Source organism: Plasmodium knowlesi (assembly GCF_000006355.2).
Source record: "Plasmodium knowlesi strain H genome assembly, chromosome: 12".
NCBI lineage: Eukaryota > Apicomplexa > Aconoidasida > Haemosporida > Plasmodiidae > Plasmodium > Plasmodium knowlesi.
In genome coordinates, this window is record NC_011913.2 from 1,966,202 (window position 1) to 1,977,764 (window position 11,563).

Here is an 11,563-nt window from a genome sequence, read left to right on the forward strand (position 1 = left end):
ACTTTTTACAAAAATATATGCATGTGTTTTCACCGCGCCGAATTTCCTTCCAATGGGGTAAATGTAACTTCATGTTAGCAATCTGATGCATATATGCCTTTTTTTTTTTTTTTTTTTTTCTAAAAATACACTGGAAAATTAACCAAAAAATAAAACAGTTTCAGTTTAATTCGCTTAATTTTTCTGCGTATTTTAAAAAAAAAAAAAAAAAAAAAAAAAAAAAAAAAAACGTATATTTACGCATAGAAAAAGTGAAATAAACAGAATTTAAGTGGGGGAAATAGCGGAATGCATCACAGCGTGGTGAATTCCAGAGGAGTGGTAAAAAATAACAGTGCAGGGTAGTATATTGCGTGTAATGCATATGTAAGCCTATTTTTTATCGTCAAAACGTATGAAGAAAAATGGCTGTCATTTTTTAACATGTGCATTTATGCATATACATATGCAGGATTGTTTGCGGAGGTAAAATTCCACTTGGACGTACCTTTCTAAATTCCTTCTTGTAGAAACATGCTAAAGATTGAAGGCTACACATGGCCATTTTGGATAAATGTACGCTTCTGAATGTTACGTTGTAAAATTGCAGGGGGTGACAACAAAAAATGAGAAGAGTGAAATAGGAAAAAAAAAAAAATACTGCATATATGTAAAAAAACAAAACGGAAAGGTAAAAAGTGGCATCTATGTGTGCAAGTTAATCATGTTGTGCTGTTTTATGCATTTTCCTTTTTTGAAAAAAAAAAAAATAAAATAAAATATATAAATGGAACTCCACTGGAAATGTTCGAGGAAATACAATGCAATGCTTATATTGGTGTGCAAGTGTTACTAAAACTTGGAAACGATGAACTCTGACAAATGAAGCAAAAAAAAAAAAAAAAAAAAGACGAATTCAAAAAAGAAAAAAAAACAGTTTTTACCACTGGAAATTTACATTTGTAAATATTGAAATAGCCTCCCGATTTGCGTGCAAGTTTTAATTTTCCCTATGAAGGAAAATTCCAAACCTTCTTTTTTTTTTCTCTCCCTTGTTCCGCTTTGTTAAAAGAATTTAATTATGTGCGCAGCCGAGAATGTAGCACACTAGTTTCACTTGGAAATTTCTACTAATTTAAAGGCCTCAAGCAATTGGGTTAAGCAGCGCATGTAGATACACGAATGTCATTGGGAATACACATAAAGATGGAAAGTTAGGTAGACATGTGCTAGTTCACATGCAGACACACAACACCTGTCGTGAACGGGGCTTACTAAAACCATCATTCCTTTTAGTATGGATCAAAACCCATGCCCCCGTTGCTTCCATTCACTCAATTGGTTAAATTTTCATGTAACTGCTCTTGATATGTTCAGTGGGGTTGGTACAGCATGTTGCCAAAATTTTTCCATATCACCACACTTGTAGGAGGGTCCCTCTTTTAGGCATTAATATGAAAGTACAGTATTTTGCATATTTCCTCATTTGGCGAATTAAAAGATAATGTTCCGCGTAGGCGTTGTCTTGCTGTATGTGAGGGGCATACACAAGAGGCTTTTTTCAAATAACAATGGTAAGGCGAATGTGGGGGGGAAACATTTTCAGCTTTTTTAATATTCCTTTAATGCATTGTACATGCGGCAGATAATTACCGTTGCATGTTGATATTTTTAACTTGCCTTTAATTAAATTAACCCATACGTGTGAATTTTTTTTTTTTTTTTTTTTCTGCCGCTAAGAATTATGAATTGTTGTTATTCGACGATGTGCATCCCAATTTGCAGGGGCCCTACATTAAAGTTATATAATTGTTTATTCCGTCATGCGAATGTGACATGTTTTCCATGGTAGGGCACGTTGTCTACGCCCCAGTTGCTGATTCCGAAACTGCTCGTATACGCGGCGTGCGCTTAGAAAGCATGTACATACACACGGGAGCGGATAATTATTCTTTCAAATCTGTTTAACTTTTTTGGGGGGGGGGGTAGTAAATACGTATAACTACAACGGTATGAACACATTTCACTTCCTTTTCTTTCCATCAACATGGGAATTCCATTTTAAGGCCATATTCCCCCTCGTTATTTCCCCCACTTTTGTTGCGACACATTGGTACACATCTTTAACCCCCTTTTATTGTCCCTCCACTTAACGTTACAGTTGTAAAATAAGAAAGAAATAGAAAATCTCCCAAAAAAGAAGGCATCATAATGGCTCCAAAACATTACCTACTGCTTAATTTATTTTGTTTCTTTAATAACTCGCATACACACTTAAGCGTGGAAGCAGAAAGAGGAACTGCATATTCCTACATGATGCTTCCGGAATACACATTTCAAAATGTTCCAAAATTTCCCTTCGTCAGAAATTTAAAATGAATGCAGTCCTTGTGCGAAGAGAAAGGTTATTTTTCCTACTCAGACTATGATATTTAGCAAGCTTTGTAAAAGTAAGAGAAAAAGGGCCCCTTAAGGATAAGACTCTTCCGCGAACATTATATACAGTTGGAATATTCAAATAAACTACTTCGTGTTGCACACAAATTTGCGGAAAAAAAAAAAAAAAGAACAAAAAAAGAACAAAAACAAAGGGGAAGATGAGAATGAAAAAAAGAATATAAGGAGAAGGGGAATGCTCTAAAAATTTTGCTATTTTCTGACGATAGCGCGAAGGTCATATGAGCATACACAAAAGAGGATCTTAACACAGATGGGGGCACTTTCATTTAAATTAAATGCGAGAAAAGCTGAATTAAACCTAGTAGGCACAACATAATTTCAATAGATGGATCGAAATTTTTTACACCGCATATGCTTCCATTACGAAGTGAAAATAAAAATTGAGTAATTAAATTTCTGGTAATATGTAAGAAACGGTGCGTGTGTATACGCTTGAGTGGATGACTAAGCACCGATTTTAATTTCAAAAAAAAAGAAAAAAAGTACTTTCTTTCTTTTTTTTTACCCCCCTCACTGTTCGTAACTTTATTGAAACTTAAACTACTGTTACTTCCGGAAAAGTAAACATAAAATGGAACATTCCATACGTAAGAAATATTATAAAATTATTTATTAAAAAAATAAAAAAAACTTGGAGCGCAGAGATGGCGAACCATCTTAGCACCCGCAAGATTGTGCCGGCTAAGCTTTGTGGGGATCAGAGCTTAGCCCGTTTGGGTAATGTGAGGCTCGAACTCACGACCTCGGGATTATGAGACCCGCGCGCTAACCGACTGCGCCAATTACCCTTAGATAAAATAATGCACAATGAAGAGCATACTACTCCTTCCAAGATATATATGCGAAATGGGTAAGAAGAAAAATTATTTTTGCAAAAAAAAAAAAAAAAAAACTTTTTGCGAATATGCCGATTGGGGTGAATTGAATATAAATTTTTCTAAAAAGCAAAATTTTTGACTTAAGTAAATAATTAATCATTTCCTTGTGGTCTTACAGCTTGGGATGGATATATATACATATATATGGTCATGTATATATTTTTTTTTCCCTTTTTTACGAATATTCTAATTTAACAAATATATGAAAGGCATTTTTGCTTGATATCACACGAAAGAACGGTTTATTTGTGTAACTTATGAATTTTTTTTTTTTATTAACTTTTTGGGCGCTCTTTTTTTTGGAAATAAAAAGGGGACATTTGGAGATCGCGAACTGTTAGTGACTTTCCCTTGAATGGTTTCCTCTGGCGGATAGCACTCCTCCATATGATAATCAGAAAGGCATAATTTTCTCTCCCCGTGAAAGGCTTTTATACGATTAACCTGATTAATGCTTATCATTTAGTCAGCCCACTTTGCAGAATTAGGTTCAATTTATTTTCCTCTATTGAGTAATCCTTATTTCCGTGCTACCTCAACGTGCGGATGATATGCTTAACTGTATAATGGCGCTATATTTTTTTTCCTTTTTTTTACGAATATTTTACTTTGTGAAAAGTCAAAGAATTGGTAGAGAAAACATAGCAGTTAATTTTGTTCTTCCTTTTTTCATTAAGGGTAACTATTTTTTGTTGGAGAAAATGGTACACACGCTATAGGGGGCATACTGGCAAAAGGCTCAAATTGTGATGCATAACGAAGTTTTTTCTCTTCAAAGAAAGTAAAAGAAAGGAAAGTGCATTTCGCAATTTTCTCTCCATTAAACGAAGCGGTGAATGTGTATACAGGCATTTTTGAACGCATAAAACGTTGTCCTCTTTTAGTGAAGAATATTTTTATAGGGAACGGACAGTCATTTAATCCTTGCGGCGGAGGATTCTTTATTTTTGCGTCAAAATGGTACGGCAAATGTGTTTTACCTTACAAAAAAGGAAGAACGCAGACATGTGGCATGATAAAAAGGCGTGCCAAGCAATGGTAAAACAACATAGCCTCTTTTTCAAATAACATTTTGATTGTCTTTAATATTGACAATGACTTTGCCATTGGCTTTGACATTGACTTGGATGATGACTTTGGTGTTGAATTTAATGTTAAATTTAATGTTGACTTTGATATATCCCCTTTTTTGCAAGGGGGAAAGCGCGGCATAAATAAGCATATGTAGAGTGTACATAAAAATGCTCATTGCATGGACCAAGCGCAGGGGGCAGTGCGCAGTTGGGACAGGCAAGTGTAGCCATGTTTAGTGAAACCGAGTTAACTATATGTCGCTTTATTCGAAGGGAAAAAATTGCACCGATGAGTTAGCATGGTTGCTAAGTATGACTTCAAATCATTTGGCGTAGAATTTCTGCGCAGAGGTTCGATTCCTCCTTCGGTGCGTTGAAAAGCGCACGCAAGTGGAAGTGGAATGAGAAAAAAACCTATCTGTGTTTTATCAGAGTAATATAATGAGTCCATTTTGTGAAAAAATAAGTTCAAATTAATTCATCATAAGAATTTTGATGTGAATAATAAATTAGCTTTATAAGTTTGGGAAAATCCAAAAAGAAGAAAGTAAACATTATTTTACGAACCAAAAAAAAAAAAGGCAAACCTCAATCTCTATAGAAATAAAATAAAACTATTCCAAGGATGAAAAAAAAATAATGTTGCTTTTTCTGTTTTTGAAAGGGAAAATGATGCTGGAAAAAAATTTAGGCAATTGGGACGAAGTGGCATTGAAAAAGGAACAATGCGGTAAGAAGGGGATAGGAATCCCATTTAATAGTCGTCAAATGATGAAGTGTGCAAATGGAGCTCATCAACATATAGGAGGAACCCCGCTTATGCAATTCAGGCAAAGGGGACAAAAACCGATAGCTATGCAAATGTGTGATAAGAGAAATATACACACAGAATAAGGTGGCCAAATAGGCACACATTTTTTATGTTAATATTTTCGTCACATTTAAGATTGAGAAGTCCCTTGTTTGACGGTAGTGATTTTACGCCAAAGTTGGTCGCTACAGTATATCTTCTCTTTGCTTTTTCTTTTCTTAAAAAAAATTAAAAGAGTATAAACTGTGGAAGGCTTATCTTGTGACATGATAAAATGTTTAATTCATGCGCATCATTGTAAATTTGGATATATGTAAAATTATGCTTATTGACAGGGAACCTTCTTTACCTTATATATTTTTTTGTTTCTGTGTGTAGATTAAAGGGGATAAGTTGTAAGTGTTATATGGAAAGACGTGCAACGTAATTGCATTTCTTACTTTTCCAAAATGGTTGGATTGCCAAACTGTACATCTTGGAGTTGTGCACCCCACGCGTGTATGGCGAGCTATAGGATCTTAACATTTTTACGCAGTGGTGAACATTCGCATGGCTACTACTGTGCAGAACTAGAGCGTTACAGAAGTGTGGGTGGTGGTGATGGTTACCTTTTTGTTCTTTAAAATGTAGAGCAAACTTGTTTACATGCGAAGGAGAAACATCATATATGCAGGAGAGGGCACATAAAAAAAAAGGTATCCTTAAAAAAGGGCCTTTTACTTTTCTGAACAAACCATAAGTATTTCGATTTGGGAAAGAATTCAATTGTTTTATATTGCCAAATGTGAAGGATGGTTTAGGTGACTTTCTCTTTTTCCGTTGACCTACATTTTTTTTTTCAATGTTCCTAGTGTGCACACACACGTGTTATTATGTGTTCATAATTTATTTTTCTCTTTTGGTTCTTTTTGCACCATTTCGAAACAGCGCTTTACTCTACGTGGCGACGGAGAGGGGAATGTGCGACTTGTTAGACGCACTGCCCATTTGGGATGCCTCTCGCCAATTGCAAGTGACCTTTTTTCATTTATGAGTTACGGGGGTTGGGGATATATTTTGTGTATATATCCTGGTAGATTAAGTGCGTACGGACGTGTGCACAGATGGGTAGGCCCACCTTGGTCGCCTAGGCCCTTTGTCCAGTCCCGTAAATTTTGAACGAATCCATACATTTTTGTTGAGAACTTATCATACATTCTCCCATTTGTTGATCTAATGGTGTGCATAAAAAGTAGTTTCCCTTTGGCCAATTTGTTCAATGAATTGTATCCCTCGATGAACAAACTGTGAAAAATATATACTTCCTGGATTGACTGAGGGGTTGCAATTATGTGCTGTATACAGACGCATTGTATGTGCCTATTTAAATTGCGCCAAAAGGTTCATTGAACTTTCGCTTTTTCTTTTTTCTTTTTTTCCTCTACAAGTGTGCGTTTATCCAAAAATGGTAATGTGGAGGGGAAATCAGCGCAAATGAACGATTTCCTGGTTGGGGTTTGATGTCTGCGATATGTGCCCCGAAAATTGACCTACAGCCGGGTAAAGGTTTAAGAAACAACTGGCTACGGCATAAATAGGATCTAAGCGTGTAAGAGGTTGAAAATAAATGGAAGGGGGGATGCACGAATGGAATTCTTTTTTTTTTTTTTTTTTTTTTCAAGATAATGGATAAATATGACCAAATTCACTGCCATGTGCTTTACGAAGAATACCGCGTGGGAATGAAATTTTTTCCAATTTTTAAAAAGTGATTAAAAATATGAAAATATCCATATGCATAAAAAAAAATAGAAAGTGAATTTGCGCAATATGTAAGGAACGATGAAGCGGCAATGCATGGAGCGCGAAATGCGGTGGGCAAGTGCGGCATGCCAAACGCGACACGGAAAACACAGCCATTTTAATGCCCCCCTCTAAAAAAAAAAAAACTATATTTGATAAAGCAACGTGAACGGTAAAACAAAGGGTGTGATATGAGATGGCAATCTTCAGCGGGCAAAAGAATGTCAAAAGTAGAGGAAAAGTCAGCAAGTGATTCCAGAACGCGAACACATTAACACATGAATTACCGAGGGGGGGAAAATCAAACAAAGAAGGAAAAATTAGGATACAAATTAAGGATGCAAAAAAAAGAAAAAAAAAAGGATATACAAAGAGTAAGGATTCAAAGTAAGGATGCAAAATAAGGATGCCATATGAAGGGATAATTAAAAGCACGGCAATGCAGTAAGGCAAAATAATTGACGTATGCATAAATGGTATATTCACATACCCCCCCAATGCATAGGCGCAAATATTTAAATCCATAGCCGTGCGAGGATATATTACAGAGAGTACAGTTAGGTGCACAAAATTGAGAAAAAAAAAAAAAGGCGAAATAGTGATAGGAAAGGGGCTGTTATAAGGAGTAAACAGCACAAACGGGAAAGTAGGAAAAGAATAACGGAAGGTAGCACTAGCGAAAACGTATTGAGAAGTACTACGAGTGGAGGAAGGAACCCTACATACACAGACGCAGCCGCACACAGAGGAACTGCCACGTTATGGATGCATAGACCATAATAGAAGAGCAGAATATATGATGATAATACTGCATATGCATTTCTTAAAGTAGTAGGGAAACATATATTCTTCCTCCCTTTTTTTTTTCCATACGTTATTTTCCCTTCGATTAATGTTTTTTTAATTGCTACAAACATAGGTCAAAATGAGCAGATCAGAGGTAAGGTTGCGAGTTTTTAGACACACCAGTTGGCGTGCCGTTTTGCCACATTATCGTTGTGCATACGGTTTTACGTATGAGTGTATACATATGTATACTTCCTGGATGTGTAACCAGGCGTGCCGATTAGTGCTTCTATAATAGGTAGCACCATGTTGTCAGGGATTATGACTATGTGTTGGACGTAATTAACCATTTTTTTTTTTTTTTTTTTTTGTTTCGTATTTTCACCGAATGACGCATTTTTTGATTTATGATGGAGAGAGAAAAGAAAAGTGGCTGGAGTTAAATGAAAACGGAGGAGTCGACCGTCTATAAGTAGCCGAAGATGGCTGTGTAAGACCCCTTCTGACGGTTTATCTGTATGTGCCCTTCCCTCACGTTACATTTTGCAGGATTTAGATCCAGAGATACACGCACTGTTGACGTGCGCATTCAATGGAGGAGTAAAGGTGAAAGGCGCTGTGGAAGTTGGAAAAAGAGCAGTGGAATATTTCCGTGGAGACGAATTTGTACATTTCCTGTATACGAAAAGGGACATGTTAAAGAAAAAGTTCCCAGTTCTACTTCAAAATAGAACCCTAGAAGATTTGAAAGATATAGAAGAATTTGCAGATACGCTTATACAGAAGGGATTTATATATAAAGCACAGTATAAGCCAATTAAGGGCATAAGCGAGGTCGACGAAAATGGAATGTATAGGAGACCGAAATGGCCAAGAAGATTAATAATGTCTTCGAAACAAAATTTTGATAGGACAAGTTTTTATATCCTAGTTCATGAAAGAAATAAAAAGTTACAATATTTAATGTTAATTACGTTGATATCGGTAGTCTTAATTTGTTGTATGTTTCCTATTTGGCCCCTGAAATTAAAATTGGCCTTGTGGCATTTATCTGTGGTGTTCGTATCCTTAATGTCTGTAATTGTATTTGTCAGATTATTTCTTTTTATTTTCTTCTGGTTCTTTGGAGTAGATTATTGGTTATTTCCCAATTTGTTTGATGAAGAATGTAGCATTATCGAATCATTTACTCCAGTTAATGATTGGTATTACAGAAACGACTCATGGGTTTTCGTCATTGCAAGAATGTTTACAGCTGTTTTGTTAGCCATCGGTATACATCAATTAGGAAAAACGCATTCCATATCTGACATTAGTAATTTTGCTACACAGTCGTTTATTGATATTATAGAATGGGGTAATAAGAAGTTGGCTGCATCTCCGGAGAATGTGTCTATTTATAAGTCTTTGGACTCCAAGGCGACATTCGAAATTGAGTTCCAGGATGACGGCGTGGTGTATGATGAGAACGAGGAGAACTACGACTGCTTGAAGGGGTGCGGCTTCCAGACGTTCGAGGATCTCGTGCGAAAGTGTTTCCTCAAGTGCGAGTGCATGGAGGTACGGCGCGCTGGTCACCACGTTCGATACGTTGTTTGTTGGTTGTTGTGTTGTTGTTGTGTTGTTGTTGTTGTGTTGTGGTTGTGTTGATTGTTGTGTTGTTGTTGTGTTTGCCTTTTCACTGCGTACCCCCAGTAGCGGATTAATGCAAAAGAGAATTTCGTCCGTCCCTCTGTCTGATTAACGAAATTTCTCCCTGCTTGATACATTTCTGGATGCATTTTTTATTACCCCCCGTGTTGGTTTGGTGCACCCATAATTTTTTTATTCTATTTTTTCTTTTTCCCCTTTATAGAAAGTTATTAAATCAGAGTGCTACAAGAAAAAGTGCTCACGGGTTACCAAGGAAGTTTTGGACGAAGCACACAAGGAAGCTTGCTTTGGGAAGAAGGACAAATAGGCATGTAGGATGGAGGGAGACAGGAAAGGGTGAACATGTTCGCATCGGTCCATGGTGTCGATATTGTTATTGGTCTCAATTTATCTGACGTGTAGTCCAGTGTGCATGTGTGTACTACCTGCGCGCAGGCGTCAGCAGTCCCTCGAGCCTCTCACCAAGAACAATTTTTTTTAAAGCATTTTTCATAAACAATTTTACCAAGTAGTATTTTTCCCCCCCTATTATGAATTAAACTGATTTTATATTTGTTTCATTTCGGTACATTTTGTTGTAACCGTTTCGCCTTAAGTGTTTCTATTCATCTCTTTTTTTTCAGCAGTGTTATTGTGTATATCCCCTTTTAATCCCCTTGCACGTTGTGTAAACTGCACCTTTACTGTCATTTTATTCCTTTTACATTATTCCATGAGGAGTTCTTATAAATGTTAATTTTTTGTATTTTAAAATGTATTATACGGGAAAAGGAAAAAATTATATCTACTTTTTCTTTTGATGGCATTTGTGTTATTTTATTTATTTTTTTTTAATCAATTTTTAAAGGTTCATAAAAAACATATGATTAAGTTTTAATCGTATCAGCATCTTACGGGAGATGATAATGGTACCCTGTGGGGGGTATCTTCTTTTTACGCGTATCTTTACACTACATGTTTTTTTTTACCCTTTTCGGAATGGCTCACGAAGGGGAAGTGCAAATATGAAGTGAACGGCATGATGTGCATAAAAGGATTTTTGCTTAAATGCGAATTTACATTCAACCCATATGGGTAACATCACATGGTCGTCACAAGGGTTGCTTGCTTCTGTAAGGAACAGCACAATTGTGAGTGTTTAAAAAAAAAAAAAAAAAAAGTGCAAATTTGTTTAAAAAAAGGAAAAACAAAAATGATTAAGGAGAACCCCCCTACGTAATTCATGGAACAGTAAGGGAATTCAAAACATTAGCAAACTTCACCTCATGTCCAAGTATAGGAGCGAAGGCAGAGCATCAGGAAAACATTATTGCGCAGTTGTATCGATATATTTAATTCAGAAAGAAAAAAAAAAAAAAAAGGAAAAAAAGGGAAAACTAAATTGGATACGATGAAACTGCCGAGGGAAGTTGTTTTTCAAGTTGCGAAAGGGTTTCGAGGGAGGAGCAAGGGATGTTTTAAAATTGCGAGGAGCAGGGCCATGAAGGCTCTGCTGCATTCGTATATTATGAGACGCCAACGGTATAGGAGACTGCGGGTACGTCGAGGTGCATGAAATGGAGATGTGCCAAGGACGAAGAGTGTTACAAGGGGACATTCCCTTAAATACGCACCCGCTTCCCATTCAGTGTGTGCACACCTACGTAGATGGGAATACGTGTAGAGCATCCCTGAGTCCATTTCCATTCTGTCAAGAGAAGTTCTTCCATATCGCTTCACTTGATTGATACCCACCTCCTCACATGATCGATTCGCCCCCACTTCAGGTACACTGGGTAGCCACCATAAACAGGGCCTGCAGGGAGTGGAACTTCACATACGCCCACTTTATGAACAGTCTTCTTAACAACAACATCATGCTAAATAGGAAGAGCTTGAGTAGTTTGTGCTACACGGAGCCTATAAGTTTCAAATCTCTAGTGGACGAATCGAAGTATGTTTTTTTTCAGAGGAAGCTTAAGTTTAGAGATATCTCACAGTTATGAATGGAACACGTTTAAGTAACCTCTCAGTAGGATGCTCCTTCGGAATGTTCCGTTAACGTTCAGAAAAGTGTGAAATCGTGGGAAATAAAATAAATAAAGTTATTACAGCGCAGGGATTGGTGTGGATGGATCATTCAAAATAGTTGTAGTATCAAT

The 11,563-nt window shown here is 36.6% G+C and overlaps 2 protein-coding genes and 2 non-coding genes across 4 annotated transcripts; 3 read left to right on the top strand and 1 right to left on the bottom strand.

Moving 5' to 3' along the window:
* Window positions 1–3,153: 3,153 nt before the first annotated feature.
* Window positions 3,154–3,227, bottom strand: PKNH_1244100. Its single transcript has one exon. It is a non-coding gene; the product is annotated as a tRNA-Met (tRNA).
* A 1,446-nt stretch (window positions 3,228–4,673) lies between these two features.
* Window positions 4,674–4,763, top strand: PKNH_1244200. The gene has a single exon. It is a non-coding gene; the product is annotated as a tRNA-Sec (tRNA).
* A 3,145-nt stretch (window positions 4,764–7,908) lies between these two features.
* Window positions 7,909–9,729, top strand: PKNH_1244300 (translocation protein SEC62, putative; the record flags this gene model as incomplete). Its single annotated transcript, XM_002260455.1, has 3 exons — window positions 7,909–7,923; window positions 8,319–9,329; window positions 9,625–9,729. The coding sequence occupies 3 exons, from the start codon at window positions 7,909–7,911 to the stop codon at window positions 9,727–9,729; spliced, it is 1,131 nt and encodes a 376-aa protein (XP_002260491.1).
* A 1,083-nt stretch (window positions 9,730–10,812) lies between these two features.
* On the top strand, window positions 10,813–11,407 carry PKNH_1244400 (ribosomal protein L20, mitochondrial, putative; the record flags this gene model as incomplete). Its single annotated transcript, XM_002260456.1, has 2 exons — window positions 10,813–10,959; window positions 11,189–11,407. 2 exons carry the CDS (start codon window positions 10,813–10,815, stop codon window positions 11,405–11,407), a joined length of 366 nt encoding a protein of 121 aa, XP_002260492.1.
* Window positions 11,408–11,563: the final 156 nt, after the last annotated feature.